Source organism: Symphalangus syndactylus, chromosome 13, assembly GCF_028878055.3.
Source record: "Symphalangus syndactylus isolate Jambi chromosome 13, NHGRI_mSymSyn1-v2.1_pri, whole genome shotgun sequence".
NCBI lineage: Eukaryota > Metazoa > Chordata > Mammalia > Primates > Hylobatidae > Symphalangus > Symphalangus syndactylus.
The window spans coordinates 109,519,328-109,536,745 of NC_072435.2; the positions used below are offsets into that span (position 1 = coordinate 109,519,328).

General features: G+C 53.0%; 1 protein-coding gene across 1 annotated transcript in view; it reads right to left on the reverse strand.

The window, feature by feature from the left end:
- The window catches only part of RBM19 (RNA binding motif protein 19), a 142,445-nt gene that overhangs the window by 23,742 nt on the left and 101,285 nt on the right, over window positions 1–17,418 (reverse strand). Inside the window, exon 22 of the mRNA XM_055236336.2 lies at window positions 12,900–13,005. Within this exon, the coding sequence (XP_055092311.1) occupies window positions 12,900–13,005 (106 nt within the window). The remainder of the gene's footprint in view (window positions 1–12,899; window positions 13,006–17,418) is intronic.

Below are 17,418 nucleotides of genomic sequence, written 5' to 3' on the forward strand. Positions count from 1 at the left end.
ATCTTGGGCAAGTTAAATAAATCTTCCTGGACTCTGTTTCCTTTTCCATAAAACGGGTATGTTCATATATGCCAATCTCAAGGGTTCTAGGGACAAAAATGAGTTAACAGCGTCTAGAACAGTATGGGCACACCATAATTACTCAATAGATGTTACTTCTCGTTGCTGTTGTTTTGTTACCATAGACATCACATTTGCAGCTGCTTTCTCTTAGCAGACAGCTTTCGGGCAGGTATTGGTTTAAAGAGCAGTAGGCTCCAGGTGCTTGAGCATTGGCAGTGGAGAGCAACAGTGGCGACGAAGGCCCTTTGCTTTGCTTCTGCGTTGCAGAGAGCACCAGTGGGTACAAGCAGAGGAGGGGTTTGCTGCTCGTTTCTTTTATGCCGTGAGGCATCATGTAACGGGAAGGGCCCGGATGGGAACCCATCCAACTGTGCTCCTTATCTACAATGTAGCACTTACGGTCGGACCCTGTCCCGCAAGAGGGGCCATGTTGAGTCCTAACCCCATGTATATGTGACCTTATTTGGAAATAGGTAGTTGCAGATGTAAACAGTCGAGACGAGGTCATACTGGAGAATGGCAGGCCCTGAGCCAATGACTAGTGTCATTGGATGGCCATGTGAAGACAGAGACACATGGCGAATGTCGTGGGGAGATGGAGGCAGAGACTGGGTGATGAGTCTACAAACCAAGGATGCCAGCTGTCTCCAGCAGCCAGGGGAGAGGCACCAAACAGGATTTCCCTCGGAAGGAACCAATCCTGCCAGCACCTTGATTTTGGACTTCCGGCCTCCAGAACTGTGAGACACATTTCTGGATTTGTAAAATGTTTTTTGAGGCAAGGTCTCACTGTCACCCAGGCTGGAGTACAGTGGTGTACTGATCATGGCTCACTGCATCCTCGAACTCCTGGGCTCAGGCAATCCTCTCACCTTGGCCTACCGAGTAGCTGGGACCACAGGCACATGCTACAATGTCTCGCTAAGTTTTAAATTTTTTGTAGAGACAGGGTCTCCCTACATTGCTCAGGCTGGCCTTGAACTCCTGAACTCTAGTGATCCTCCTGCCTCAGCTTCCCAAAGTGCTGGGATTACAGGCCTGAGCCACTGTACGCAGCCCATTTCTGTGGTTTGAAGCCATCTGGTCTGTGGCGTTTTGTTACAGTAGCCCTAGGGAAAGGACGCAGTGCCCTTGGGTAATCAACTGCCACATCTTGAGCCTCTGTTTCCTCATCCCTGTTGGGGCTGGCTGTGGGACTTACACGAAACAAGCAGAGGGCAGCACATAATATACATTCAATAAACAAATGAATCTGAAGAGACAAAAGGGAGGTGACTAGAACATGCATCTTTTTAAAACTAGACATGCAGCCAAATTAAAGAAACGCTTTGTTCTCCTCTGTGCTGTTCTGAGAAGGACCAGGTGCAGAAAACTTTTTCTTTCCTTTTTTTTTTTTTTTAACTTTAATTTAAAAAACCCTTTCTGACTGCCAGCAGAGCCTCTGCATTTTTTTCCATGTGGATATAAAAATGCATCTGGACTCCGAGCCGAAATGGCCCATTCAGAGCTTTAAAACACACGCGTTCTCAGCTGGCGAGGCAGAGAAATGGCTTGACTGGGGGAGCTGGGGTTTTAAGACGGGGGAGAGGAATTGGTGGGGAGTCTGGTGTGGCGGATGTTCCAGGGTCCCTGAGGAGCTGTGGTCCCGGGGACACGGTGGGGTGGGGGTGGCCAAGGGGATGCATCTGGTGAATGCTAGGCTGGAACTCTCAAGAACGGAATAAGATCCCAGGAGGTAGGTCCGGGTGAGAGGCCCCAACCTCAGCCTCTCTGATTCCCACTGTCAAATTTCAATGTTTCTTTCTCTCCCTTGGAAGCCAGTTCTCCATTCCTGTACCACAGAAAGCCCGGGAGAGCTCTATTCATTGCAGGAGTCACTAAAAATTCCCTCTCCTGGCTTCTTTGCGACATCACCTCTCACAAATCTCTCTCCTCCCTCTGCACTCCTCTGACACGTTATTGGCCTCTCTCTGGAAGAGCTCTTCACAGTAAGAGGGGAGGGGGCACGGCAGTTTAGAGGGTGGGCTCTGCTGCTGGCCTGCCTTGGTTCAATCCCTGCTCCAGTGCTTATGAGCTGTGTGATCTCAGGCAAGCTGCTGAACCTCTCTGAGCCCGAGCTTCTTCATATGTAAAAGGAGGGCAGCAGCAAAGAGTAGTGAGAATTCAGAGAACCGTTAAGTCTGACACTTAGAACACTGCCTGGCACATAACGTGTCACTTAAGATTGGCTGTTATGATGATGATGTATGCTTCCACTTTTCATTATCAGGCTAAAGAGCAGGGAGAAGGGAAGGTAAGACACAAAAGCTCTTTTGTATTTGAAGTTAGAGCACAATACGTGGTTCTCCAAAAATAGCAGAATTACCCTGCTGAGTTCTAGTCCCTGCAGGTTAATATGAAATCAGGTTGCGTTCCCGAGTGCCCACTGCCTGGGTGGCTGGAATGTGGTGGCCTCAAACTGTCGCAGGCGGTGTGAGGACAGAGATTTCAGGCTAAAATTGGCCTTGGATAATCCAGAGTAATTGTGTTTCATTAAAAGAGCGTAACGAGAGCTTGTTATATTTGACACATTCTAGGGGCAAGGTGAGTGGGGAGGAGGAGGAAGATGCAGGCCTGGGCCTCAAGGGGCTTTCGGGTTGGCACAGAAAAGACTGTGAGGAGCTTGGAAGGTTCCAGCCATCACAGAGGGAAAAGTGCAAGGCAGAGAGGTCCATTAGCAGCTCCTCCCTGGTGTCTGCCTACACTTGACCCCATTGAAACTTGACCTCCACCTTCTCCCAAGCGTTTTTCTAAACCTCAGCTGCAGGCATGGTGCTCCTCTGCCAAAACAGCCCCCGGGCTTGTTCATCTCAGGAGACTGAGGAGTCACTGGACCTTTGCTCCTCTCCAAGTCTGGCTCCTGCTGTCTGATTTTCCTTTTGTGGCGTCGAAGGCCTTCTTAGCATGGATGGATCCTATCTCCTAGCTCCACGGAACTCCAAGCATATGACCTCAGCCTACTCCTGAGAACAGACATTATTCTCCCATTTCAATGAATGGGAAACTGAGGCACTGGCCAAGGTTGGTATGCAGGTCAACTTCCTTCTCCTTCTTCCTTTTTGGCCTCTACACGTTGTCTCTGGCCCCTTACACAGACGGCCCAGGGAGGGTTCTGCCCCTCCTGCACAGGCAACAGCCAGGCACCCTTCCTGTGCCCTGGATACCCGGCCTCCACTTCCAGAACCTGCTCCCTGCCCCATAATGCTTTCTGTGTGCCAGTCTTCCTGACTCAACCTTGAACCCTGGAGGGAAGGTGCTCCATGCTTAAGATCCTCAGCCTGGTGCTGGGGCAGAGGCCACTCAGTCAATGGTCACAAAGCACACTGTGGCGTCTCCTTCACTGGGGGTCCTGAGAACACGTCTCCAGACTGGGGCAGATGGTTAGGCTGGTCCTAGCTGGGGACGGAGGGCTGGCTTAGATGTCCTGCCACAGTTCCCTTCAAACCCCTGTACTTTACAGACTACAAAGGCAGTGGGGATAGGAGTATGTCCCGTTCTGAGAGAGCAGGCAGTGCCCGACCATCTAGACGAGTGGGACATTTGGCCTTTTGAAACGATACACAAAGAATCTTGGGTCTGGCTCTGCTCCCAACATGCCTGGCTTGGGGCTTTGCAGGACGGGAACAGGAACCTGCACCACTAGGGCTCGAGAGATCGCATGTCAGACCCCCAGATGGTCTGCTGGAGAGGCCTGAAGATCCAGCACAGAACCCTGAGGATGCAGGAGTCCAGCAAAACGAATGTCACAGAAGAGAAGCCACCCCCGCTCTTGGGAGCACTTCCTGCCATCATTGATGGCCAGGGCTGGTTATTCCTGGTCCCCCCTCCCCCATCCTGTATGCTTTAGAAGCCGACTCTGCACAGTGTGACCAGGGCTCCCTTGGCCTCTGGTTTCTACTGAGGTGAAGCAAATGGGTGGCACTGCTGGGAGACTGGAGGAAAGAGGGGAAGAGGGAGGAGAGAGGTTGGTGCTGCGTCCCTGCCCCTCCCTGCAGGGCTGTAGCTCCTGCTCAAGGCCTCTCCTCGGCAGCTCCAGCCCTGGCTTTCCTTCCAACCCTCCTCTTGGCCTAAGGGAGACGACAGTTCTGGGGGCTTCGCCATCCCTGGGGAATCCCTTAGCCCTGCCTATGCCTCCGTAAACACCTCTTCATTCACACCACCTGGGGGTGGGGGTAGATTCTGTTTCCTGCCAGATCCCTGGCAGGATCTGGAGTCCCTTTGCCTTGACCGGGGGACAGTTGGATTTCCTACTTCAGATGGGGTGTCTCGCATGCCTTGGCCCTACTCAGAATTTGCGGCCTACCCAGGAAAGCTCTGAGCAGGTCTAGCCAGACTCCAGGGCTGCCCTCATGATCCAGCTCTCTGGCTCTGCTGTCCTGAAATCACAGCTCTTTGAGCTCCTCTGACTCAAGCCACAGACTCCAGGCATCAAGAGGCCTGGCCTCCTGCCGCCTTTTCTGAATTCCCTTAGAAGGCAATCTGCTAAGGTGGTGTGGGGTTGACAGCCACAGGCTAGACTGTGGCCTGGCCTGGCGGCCTCTTTCAAGAACTGGGAAGGCATTGGAAGGCTGCCAGTGCAGCACTGGGCCTGACCTTTCTGCAGCTTCCCTGGAGATAGACCTCCTCTCAGCAACAAAAGGCATTGCACGCCCTTGGCAGGACTCCCATCCCAAGGGGCTGCAAAGAACTGCCCAGGGCCACGGCTTCTGGGCACAGCTGAGGACAGTATTCCTGTCTTTAGAACTCTAAGGCATTCTCCTGGCCCCTTCTGCTCCTCAGGGAGCTGTCTCTGGCAAAGCCAGAGGGCTGCATCTCTCAGCAGACGCTAAATCCGTCCAAACAAGGACAACACCAACCCCTCCGAAATCCGCTGTGCCCCCAACACCTAGAGTAAGTGGCTGGCACTGTTGGGGGCTCTCTGCAGAGGTGGTCAAAAAATTGAGGCCAAGGACTTCTGGGAGGAGGGTCTGCCTCCCTGGGGTGTTTTAACGCCATCACCCTGAGAGAGAGATAGATCCTTTCCTTCGCGTCCCAAGGCTCCCACTGTCCTGTGAGTAAGCTCTCAGCAAACCTCACTAGCTGCTTCCGTCCTTACAGGGTAGCTGTCTGCTAGGCAGGAGTTTGCCCAGAATAAGTCAAGCTCCCTGAACAATCTTGGGTGGCTCCCATCCCGGTCCCTTCCCAGAAATGACACCATGGAGCTGAAGGTGAACTTCTAGGACAGACATTCAGGGTCCGCTTCTGGGCGATGCTGTCTGAACTCTTCAGACAAAGAGGGTCCTCTCCCTCTCATTCATTCATTCATTCCCTAGCTCGCTCAGCTCAGTGCAATTCAACTCAAAGTCTCTGGGGAGCTGATTGTGAGGCAAACACACGAGACGAGGAGACAAAGGTGGGACACACTTCGGACCTCTGCAAGTTTATAGCACCCCTGGGAGAGGAAAGAGAGCCACTAGGGAGAGAAGGCCAATGCCAGGGACCCAAGGGCACCAAGCCACAAGGCCACGGGCAGCACGGGCTGCTGAGGCTCTGGGCTCCCCTCAGGCACAGGCCTGGGCCTGCTGCTTTCAATAAACTTCTCTGAGTTTTCACTTTTTCAACTGCAAAATGGGGATGCTTTGGCCTCTCAGAGCTGCTGGGAAGCATAAATAAGACAGCAACTCTTCCTTTAGCCCAACGCCTGGCATAATGGGAAGGGCCTAATTCCTGGTACCCGTTGCTGGTGCCATTTGTGGTAAAGCTTTTTTTTTTTTTTTTTTTTTTAAATTTACATTATTTTAGGCTGGGTGCGGTGGCCCATGCCTGTAATCCCAGCGCTTTGGGAAGCCGAGGCGGGGGGAATCACTTGAGGCCAGGAATTCGAGACTAGCCTGGCCAACATGCAGAAACCCCGTCTCTACTAAAAATACAAAAATTAGCTGGGCATGGGGGCGCACACCTGTGATCCTAGCTACTTGGGAAGCTGAGGCAGAAGAATCGCTTGAACCGAGGAGGTGGAGGTTGCAGGGAGCAGAGAACGTGCCACTGCACTCCAGCCTGGGCGACAGAACGGGATTGTCTCAAAAAAAAAAAAAAAATATTTTAATGCTGTTAAAAGGGAGGAAGGCTGTCAAACTTGGCTGGGAGTTTTACCTTTCCTTGATGACTAGTACTGCCTGCTGGATAAATCTGAAATGAGGACGTCTGAACCTGAGCCCTTCTTACTCTGATCTCTGTAGGACTGTGCAGTCTTCAGTCTGCACAGAAGCTCCAGGGACATAATTAGCAGGGGGGTCCGTCCTGGCACTGCGTCTTGGCCACAAGGGCTGCTCACCTGCCCGTCTGAGGAGGGCAGCCTGTCCTGATCCCAGGTCTCAGCCCATACATATGTGTGCTGGCTGAGCCTGCCTTGAAATGCAAGCTCGGGATTTAAACATATTTTCAATTCCTTCAGGGCTCTGCTGAAGAAAACTTGGCAAAAGCCCACAATTACAAAACAGTCATGAGCGCACATCACATGCACACCTGAACAGAAAAGTGGGGACAAAACTCCAATTCCTGAATTTGCTTTCGGTTAACATTTTGGGACACATAGGACAATGGACACCTAGGTTTCAGGCTGCAGCCCCTCTGATCCCCGGGGGCCCAGAGGAACACTCAGCCACCCTCACTTCTTTGGTGTCACGTGCCACAGCCTGTGTTAAATGCTTTGCACGCAACATTCTGCTTCATCTTCACAAATGCCTCAAGGGCAGCCTTATTATTGCCTGTGTGGGGACAAGTCACTTGGGCTAGAGGGATCTGAAGTCCCTTGTCCATGTTCTCACAGCTGCAAAGAGGCCGCTTGATGTCACAGGCCACACTAACCACCGTGCAGCATGCTCCTCCTTCTCTGCACTCAGTTTAAACAAACATGTGTTGAACGCACACCACTCACAATCTAACAGCGATGGCTTACTGTGCACACAACACGGCCCAGCACTGTGCTGGGTGCGCCGGGCACCCGGCGAGGAGGAAGGCTGTCGCTTTGTCCAGCTCGCTCATCATTGGTCCCTTCCACTATAGGTCCTGTTTGGCTAGAATCTTCCAGGTAAAGACAGTAGGCTGACAGAACATTCCTCGAGAGGCCCAGTGCGAGCCTCTGCCAAAACACTAGCATCCCCCAGGCTGGGGAGGGCCTGGGCCACATATCCACGTCCCTTCCTCTGCCCCCACCCTTGGCAGAGTGGAAAAGTGAGAAATGAGGAAGGAGACATTAACTGGTGCGACCCTACAATGAAAGCTGTGGTTGTTTACCACAGTGAGAACAGCTCTGCCTGCCAACGCCAACCACCATCGCGTCTCCCTACCGCCGGCTCCCCCCAAGTGTTTATTTAAGCCAACACATTGCTCTGCTAATTGGATAACATTCCATGTGAAAATAGACCTTTTAAAACAACAGCAGCGGCGGCAAATAAAAACAGCTGCAACTGCAAAAGTACAAAGGCACGGCAGGCCTGGGGAAGGGAAAAATTAAAGGCTCATTGCATAGGAAAAAATTAATATTCTGGCTTCTGGGCTGCAAGTCTATTCTTTGTGGTCTTCCCCTTCCGTGTTGCCCTTCCTTTCTTCCTTCAGGACCAGCCTGGTCTGGGTAAAGAGAGAGGAGGTGGTGGCTTCTAACTGGAATCCCAATGGCTATTGGTGGTCACTCAGCCAATGGGGATGAGTGTACCTGGTAGGGAGTCCCCGGTACAGCTGCCCAGGTGAAAGGCTGCTGCCTTCTTGATGAGGCTACTCCTGGGGATTGGCATGGCTGGAAGGCAGCACGGTAGTGTGTGCTAGTACGGGCAGCTGACTGACTGCCCACTCCTCCTCTGGGGGCTAGGGGGAGTTGATTTCATTCTGGACTTGTTCCCAAGAGACGTTTTAAGGGACAACCTCTTGGCCTTCCTCCAAAGTGTCCCTCTAATTGCAGAGTCCTTCTCCTTGGTGAGGTGTCAGGGCTGGGTGAGAGGTGGTGGGCATGGTAGGGAGAAGGGGCGCTACCCAGAGCCTGGCGTGGAGATACACAGAATTTAAGTGAATCAGTGAATGAAGGGAGGAGGAATCCCTGAATACAAGCTTTGGAATTAGATTTTTCCCAGCTCTGCCAAGTACCACTATATGATCTTGAGCAAGCAACTTTATCCCTTTGAGCCTTGGTTTCCCCAGCTGTCAAATGGCCTCCTACCACCTATCTCCTAGGGTCCCATGACGATTAAAACTTACATATTCAAATATCCTACACCATCCCTGCCAAATACGGGCTTCCAGAAGTTGATAGTTTTTATCAACTCAAAGATATTGCCCTTTTAGAAACTTCCAGGTCGTGCGGTCCCCTGGTTGTACGGCGCTGATGACACAACTGACAGCTGTGCACACGGTGTAGACCCAGGCCACCCAGGAGACCACTGCATTCAGGATGCAGTCCTGCTTGAGTCCTTGACTTCCTACACCACCCCCATTCTCCTTCCCCCATCAACCTCTGTCCCCTGCTTCCCTCCACATGTAGGGAAGGCTCTTTAAGAAATGCCGGATCATCACACCTGGAGGTTTAGATAACACCAGCACTTTCAGAGGGACTGACATTTACTGCCCAGGACATCAGGGGCTGATAGAATATCCTAGGGTGGGAGAATATGCCAGCTCATCGATCCTGCTTCCTCTGAGCAGGCCTCTCTGGTCACCAGGGCCCGTGATGAGGGCAGATGGTCAGGACCTACCCCCAGTTCACTGGAGCAGCTCAGTAACAGACCGGGGTCTGGGCTTCCCATCAATTCATAGGGCTCCACGGTGGCTTCAGTGCTGGAGCTTCGCAAATGCTCAGCAAGACCGGGGAGGGAGACTGGATGCAAATCTCCCGCCTGATGCTGGGGCTGCTGCAGGTTGGGGTGGGGCAGTGCGAGTGCGGTGAATGTCACATACAAAGCTGGCGCGCTCACAGGAGCCTCTTGCTATTATCATCAGTTGCCTGGTTACTCTGAGCTCTGCCATAACAGCCTTTGAGGAGCCTCTTGCTAGGATTCTCTTTCCAGTTTGGGGGTATGTGTGCTGAATCCAGAAGGGGCTTGATGGATATCACAGAGCCCTCGAGGATATGCACAGTGGGATGTGGGTCTCATGGAGAAACGTGAGACAACTCAGAACCCCTCAGTTCAGGGACGGTGGAGACGGTATATGCTCAGGGCCACAGCAGGGACTGTGGTGTTGAGGGGATGCCTTAACTCTTCTATCCTCTGTCAGCAGGCAAATGGACTGGTGGATGATGGCGAAAGAGCACTGTTCTGGGAGTCAAGATACTGGGGATCAAGCCGCAGCAATGGCCCCTCCCAGAAACCATTCATTTCTCCACTCCTTTTCCGGCCTCAGCTACTACAATGAGCTTGGCTGCCCCCTCCTTTCAGCCTATCCCAGTCCCTTCTTTCCTCCCATCTGAGGATTGCTGGGGAAGACCTCCTGGCTCAAGAGGCGGCTGATGCCAACACAGGGGGCAACTATTTATCTTCATTGAGGGTGCCATGACAGGAAATGGGATCAATGCCCTTGGCAGGGAATCTGAGTGGGTCAGGGTTGAACTGAGCCCTGGGAAGGGTTTCTGAAGGAAATCTCCTTCCCTAAGAGCTTCAACAGGGGGAGGATGCATGGGAGCCGGCCCTGAGAGGCTGGGATCATGGATGGACGATCCTCTACCAGCCCTGGGTTCTCACTAATTCCTTCTGCTGAGATAGAAAAGATCACCAGTGCTTTTGACTCCATGTCTCTGGCAGTATTGCTCTCCCTCTTCAAACTCATGGCCACCCTCGAGAGCTAACTAGATACTTACAATATTCAGAATCCTATTCACTAATATGCAGTGTGCACGATTCTATGGGTCAGTAGAGAGTGCTAAATGTTCCAGTCAGAAGACAATAAAGTTCTCCAGACAGACCTGGAGCCGGGGAGGGAGAAAGCAATGGCAGCTTCCCCAGGAAACAAAAAGAGCAAAGGGATCCTTGCAGGAAAGATGTGCTTGTGATGGGCTCCTCCTTCCTGGAAGACCAGTGCGTTCTGTGGCACGAGCCCCAGTGTGGGAGAGGGAAGAGTCACTACAGGGATGGAGGGGCCAGAAATAGCCACCTGACAGGGAGAAGGGCCAATCCTGGAGAGGCTGTGAGTTGAGCCTGTACTGTCCTCGGCTGCCCTTTCTCCTCCCGGAGTAAAGGCAGGGAAGGGATGGAGGGGGAGGAGCTGCCACCTCCACAAATCACTAGAGGGCTGTGCTGGGCTTCAGAATGAACATCCGCAGCTGGGCCTGGGGGTGCCAAGTGCGAGCCACCTGGGCACTGGGTGAACTTCCTCAATGGCACTCACTGCCTTGATTACCTGGGAGTCCACCTTCTATCCTAATGAAGTTGAAGAGCAAAACTGAGCCAACAGTGACATGTCAAAGGGCTCACGGCTGGAGCCCAGCCCTGGCTGGACCCTCCATGTCCCAAGGGCTGTGTCAACTCAGCATCAACCTCTCGGTGCTGAAAGAGGGCTTCCAGTGAAGGGGCTCCGATGCCTTTGCTCTCTGCTCTCATCAATGGCTGTGATCCCCTCCACCTTTGACAAGCCATTCAGAACAGCAGTGAGTGTTTCCTGGAGGTGCACCCATTGGGCTTTAAATTTAAGGTTGGCATCACAAGAGGCCCAGTGGGTGGGTGAGAAAAGAGGCCTAGTGGGTGGCCAAATAAGAAGGGAACACCCTTTCTTATTTCAGACCATCACCACTGTCACCACCAACGCCTTCCGCCTCCTCATCACAGCCAACAGCCAGTATGTAGGGGCCAAGCCCTGTTCTCAATTATCACCCCATCCAAATCTCACAATGACTCTGGGAAAATATGGAAAACCCTATGACTATTTTACGAGGGGGGGAACTGAGGCACAAAGAAAGGATGTCACTTGCCCAAGGTCACACGGGAGATTTGTGGCAGCCCTGGGGTTCAAACTCAGGCAGTCTGGCTTTGAAGTTCGTGTTGTAACGACAAGCTCTCGCATTGTTCTTTGTAAGAGACATTTCTTAGGAGCAGAGAGTGAATCCCTCATTTCTTCCCCAAGCACAGCCTCCTATAGGACCTCTGATATAAGACAGATGACAACACTTCTACACCATCACTGCCCAATCCTCTCGGATACCCAGAGCTCAGTGGAATGCAGTGGAGAAAAGACGCTGCCCTGTACTCCCTTCTGTCCACAGAGCATCACATGTGTGCACGAATCCACGGACCAAGGGTGGCTCATGAAGGAACCAGGCTGGTGGCAATGAGAAGGAAATAGTGTACCGGTATCGAGTAGCCACCACGTGCCAGGAATGAGTCAGTGTCTCCCATGCATCACCTGCCCTAACCCTGGGAGGGGAGCGCAGCCATCATTCCCGTTTCACAGATCAGAAAACTGTGGCACAGGGAAGGCCAGTGTGGGTTGAGCTGCCGTGGGTGGGAGCTCTGAAAGGCAGCCTTCTGCTGCTGCCCTGAGCCAACGCAGGGCACCACGTGCCTGCCCTGCTGTGAGGGTGAGGGCCATGACCTACTGCATGCAAGGTGTGTCCCCTGCTGTCTCTGATGAGAGGCGAGGGAAAGGCTGCCAGCCAGGAGGAGAGAGGAGCAGATGTCCAGACAAATATGGCCATGTGTCAACAAAACAGGCACTTGAGCTCAAGACTCTGAGACAAAGGTGGCTGGCGAGGCTCTCCGAGGGTCCCCATGTGCCTTCTCTGCCTGTGCATGTTCCCAGGGCCCACAAAGGCTGCAGCTGTGTCCTGGAGCTGCCACCTTTGGCTCTGCACAGCTGACCCACCCCCTGGGCCTCTCGTGATGCCAGCCTGCTAAAGCCCAATGGCTATGACTCCAGGAAATGTTCACTGTTCTTCTGAGGAACAGCTCATCAGAGGTGGAGGGGATCCCAGCCATTAATGAGACCTCCCTGTCACTTTATTTTAGCCTTGAGGAACAGTGAGGCTGAGAGAGGGGACAGGCCACCTGTGGGCAGAGCTCATGGAAGGCAGCCCCCTGTGACAGCTCTGCAGCCACCTTCCTTCTGGATTCTGACCTGGAGCTCAGTGCCACGAGGGCAGTGGCTTTGGGTACAGCCGGGCTGTTGTTCACACAGGCTCTGCTCCACATCGGCAGCTGGGCCCAGCACCCACTGCAGGAGCAAAGCCTGACTGTGCTGCACTGAACCAATTTGGAGATGCCGCCTTGCTTCAAAAATAAAAGGTTCTCAAGGAGCCTGGAGGGATTTTGGTACACACGCTTGCATGCAGCTGCACCTGCCGGGGCTGCCCTCACAGATAACCAGCACAAAACAGAAGCCCTGGCCATGAGCGGAAAAAAGGAAGGGAAAGACGCATTCCTGTGGCTGCTTCTTGGGTGTCTCTTACTCTCCTTTCCAAGTGCTCTGCCCTCTCCACACTGTTCTGTGTGGCATTTCCCATACTGCCTACCCCAGGGGGCCACCTGAACTGAGGAATTTTCTTGATGACGTGGAGAGGCCTGGGAAACCCATTTGCTTCCCATCCCCAGTTTATGTCCCAGGTTCCTGCATATGTGAAACCGGGGGAGGGAAGGGGACACAGAAGCTGCCCCTTCCTCCAAATACAACCCTCCCAGGATCTTCTCCAAGGATGTTGTACACATTAAGCAGAATCAAAGGCAAAACAAGAACACCTGCACGGGGAGGTGACTCTGTGTGTGTTAGACGCCTGGCTGCCTCTCCTACAATGGGTACTGGAAAGCGGAGGCCCGGACAGGTGGGGAAGGGAGTCACGGTCTCACCTTCGCATCCTGCTTGGTGAGGAAGTCCACAAAGCCGAAGCCTCTGTGTGTGCCTGTCCCAGTCATCTTCTTTGGCAGGCGGACCGTCTTCAACTCCCCGAAGGTGCTAGAAACAAAAGGTAAGACATAGGGGTTTAAGAATAGAGGCATGCAAGGGAAGTCGGAAAGGCAGGACTGATTCTCACACGTAAATCCCTTTGGGTTATAAAAGACAAGTGCATGCAGGCACACAGACGCTCGCACATGTCAGCTCAGGGGCATGAGCGGCCTTCTCCTCCCATGCCCGGGCCATCAGGCAGGGCAGGGAGGAAACAATCAGGCTGGAGATGTGAATGGAGAATTTTCAGTTCCTCTGCAACCAGCCAGAGACTCCCTGCCCCCATGGGGCCCCACTTCCCTGTGGAGTAACTACGCACTGGGGAGGACCCTGCCTAGTACACAAGTAGCCAGGCTCCGGTTGGGGGGCCTGGCCAGGGCAAGGGGCTGCCCATGTGTGCGAGTCGGGGCTCTGGACATGTGATCAGCAGGATTGCCTGACCTTTCCAAACTGCCTGTATGTCTGAGCTGAGCACATGGCGACCCCAGGCTGAGCAAATGGGATGGGGCCCTTTCTCCTGGAACTGGGACCTGGGACATGTGTTTCTTCAGCGCTCAAATGACACGCAGCTACTCCCTCTAAACCCTGCTTCCCCTCCCTCTGAGCTTTCATTTTGGTATCTTCTAAGCCAAAGTCAGGCAAAGCTCTGGAGAAGAAAATGGCTTGGCTCCTCCTGACAGGGATCAAACTGGTAACCACAGCCTTGGATCATCCCCCCTGGTTCCCTCCTCTCCTCTCCTCCAGGTTAAACCTTTGAGAAATTGTAGGACAAAGGGGTAGGGCTTTCTCAGGCCTCCCTTGCCTCCCTGTCTCACTTCCCACCCCCCAATCCCTTCCTAATGTCCATTTATCAAATATATACGCACAAATTGCTACCGATAAATATTTAATGTGCACGGCATCTGAAGAGAGGTATTATTTTATTTGAAAATCTACACACACTTGCGGCCGCCTGGGCACTCACACATATGCACGATGGTCTAGGATGCTTCGGGGCCAAAGACCGATTGGGTAAAAAACACAGTAAAGGCTGTAAGCTCTCATGAAATGATATAAGCTAAATCCGCAGCGTTAACCCACAACCCTGCCAGCATGACCAGGCATCTGCCAGCCCAATTTCTGAAGGCAGGACGGTGTGTAAATGCGGCATTATGAATCCTCAAAATGAATCTGCACGTCTCCTCGGAGCTCTCCCCAGCAGCTCTGCTCCCCCCTCCTGGTGCCTCCTCTGTGCAGGCAACGAGAAACAGCAGAGAGGCACTGGTGACAAGGCCAGCCTCCCGGGGAGGGGAAGGAGCCAGGAACTCGGGGAGTGGAGCCTGGTCAGGTTTCTCTGATGGAGGGGGCCGGGGCTGGGGACCAGAGGCTGGGCAGGTGGGGACAAGGTGAGGTTGGAGAGCTGAGGAGTCAAGTCCGCAAACCCTGCTTCACTCTGCCACCTAAAGGCGGATGCATCCCATGACAGACACTGTCTCTCTTCCCTCCACCAAAGCCCCTCTGCCATGCTGGCTTTGAATAGGGAGGGCAGGGCATGGACAAATTTTCTTGTAGGCTCGTTCAGATGAATGGTTCTTTGGGTCTAAATCTTCAGAAGCCCACTGGGACCACAGGGATGGCACATCCGGTGGCTAAGGGGCTGGAGCCTGAGAGCGTTCAGAGCTGGTATGAGGCAACTGAGAGGCACAGGGAAGACCAGGCTGGGTGCTTTCTCAACACGGCCATAGACAGCCACTGGGTGAGCTGGTTCCTCCGTCCCTGCCTTGGCCTCACCTAACTGCACTAGCCCCGAGATATCTTTCCTGAATCCTCGAGGCTGGGGTGACTGTCCCCATCCACAGTGTCACCACTCACTGTGCTCCCCGACCAGGGCTCTGTGGGGTGCACGCCGTCCCTGGCTGGGGCTAGGGCTCAGCTCCGCAAGAGTCCAGGCCCCATCTATCTTGCTCATCACTGGACCTGTGGCAGTAAGCCCAGCGTCTGGCTCAGCGTAGAAGCCTAAAGGTATTTTGGAACGAATAAACAAGCAAATGGTAGCCCTGGAAGGTAGATATTACCATGGGTAAATTATACCTACCCTCAGAGGGTGGTGATGAGGGTGCAATGAAATACACATAGAACAAATGTGAACTATTGTTAGCCTTATCATTCCCATGTTACAGATGAAGAAACCGAGGCTCTGGGAGCCAGAGGTCCTTCCTCACAGGCAGCAGCGTTAGAATGTGAATCCAGGCATGTCTGACGTTAAGCCCAAGCTCTCTTTCTGCTGCACAATGACTCAACCCCCTTGCATCATCTGGATGGGGACTGGCCACTTGCAAGAGCTGGGGCCTCTTTCTTCCCAAGTCTCGGCCAGGTCTGGGGTGAAGCAGGAAGGCCCCATGCAGGGTGGCTAGGAATGCCCTGTGTGGACTCCCAGGGGTCCAGTGACTTCCCTAAGACCACCAGGCAAGGTGGGGGTAGAACGAGTCCCAGTTCCTTTTGCCCACACTGTGTGCAAACCCTCTACTTCTGCCCACAAGGGCTATAATCTCCTATCCCTTGATGGTCTCAATGACCTCTGCCCAGATTTCTGGTAAGCCAGACTCTGTGTGTGTGTGTGTGTGTGTGTGTGTGTGTGTGTGTGTGAGAGAGAAGGAGAGAAGGGGTCGGGGGGGTGGTGTGAGAGAGAAAGAGAGAGAGAGAGAGACTGTTGAGGTTAATTCCTTCCTCTCTGCAGCACATTGCAAGCTGTGGATGCTCTGTGCATGGTAAGCAGCTGAGGGTCCGGAGAAAGGCGAGAAAAATAATTAAAAGGTAGAGAAAAACGCCGTTGAGGAGAGGCTGCAGAAGCCATGCTTTTGTGGCCTGCAAAAGTGGCATTTGAGAGTTCAGCAGGGAGAGCTGGGACAGAAGGGCATCCTGGATCTACCAGGGATCGTGGGCAGGGATCAGGGAGCTGGGGATCCCATCCCAGGCAGCTGAAGGGCCTTGGGGGAGGTCACAGCTGTGGTCAGGGGTTTCCAGGCAGACATCAGCACGACAAATGAAACGCCGCCCAAGAAGACTCTAGAAGCTTCAGAAATCCTATTATTCTTCAGAGTCAGAGAAATGGCTACGGTGAGCAGGTTTCTTCCTTCCTTCTAAGAACAGGACAAGAGAGAACTGAAGCTTAAGGAGGAGCTGAAAGATCAGTGTTAGATCTTAGAAGGAACTTGCCGATATCTGTGGACACTTCCTGAAATGCATGGATGAGGCTTCAAGACACCATCATTGCTGCCATCAACTCCGCTACCAATGAGTGCCTGTAATATGTGGTCTTTTAAATACATCATCTCCATGCCTCTGTTTTACAGATGGGAAAATCAAGGGCCAGAGAAGAAAAGCGACTTGCCCATGTCTCATGGCCCCAGGAACTCAAAATCCAGGTGAGATCTTTCTCATCTGGGCTGCTTCTCCCAGCCCAAGAACAAAGCTGGACAGTGAGTGGCTTGGTCACTTGTATAACGGTGTGGGATCATATAAGGCCAATACTAATGATCTCAGAGAGCTATCGAAAGAGAATTAAAAAGAAAAAAAAAGGTTGGGGGAGAAGAAATCGATGAAGTACCTTTAGCTCCTTGGAGATAAGCGATATATAAATACCAGCCATTATTAAGGTTCTTATCTGACAGCAAGGTCTACGAAGCTGTTTTTAAGAGCAGCTTTTGAAGGAAGTTGTGCATGAACCTTTGTCTCCTGGGAGCTTAGGCCGCTGTTGGGGTGAAGCTGCGCAGGGCCACCAGCGACTGGGGAGGAAGAAAATCACGGGCACCCAGGAACTCTTCCCTGAGCCCAACTCTGCTGCTCGGGGTGGGGGATGGAGACGCACACCACACTCCCCACTGTGCAGATAATAGAAACCACAAAGTAGCAATTACTGTATCAGAAGCTGTGAATAAAGAGGACATACCGGGCTTTTAAACACAGCCCTCCTTCCCTCCCCCACCAGGCTCACACTTCGGTAACAAACTCACACCTCACTTTTCCAATTATTTCATTCACCCTGGGTTCACCAATTACTTCCCCACCCTGCAGCCCCACCCCCTCTGCCATGCCAGGAGCATGACTGGTGGTGGGTTTGTGGGTTTTCCACAACTGGAGTTTGTTGTCACGTTTCTAATTTCTTTTGAGGTGTGTGGTGGGGGGAGAGAAGGGAGGAGGGGGGAGGAGGTGGGACGGGGCTCCGAGGTGTTGCGTGAGGCAAGCCAATTATGCCCAGCACTCATAAACAAGTCGGGGGATGGAAATCGTGTTTGCACACAGGCCTGAAGGCAGACACAATATGTGTGTGTGTGTGTGTGGGGGGGGGGGGCAGCGTGTGGGTGGGTGGGGATTTCCTCTCTCTGTGCAAACTGCATGCCCCTTGACTGGTCTTGCCTCAGCCCTGGCTAGCAGCTGCTACTG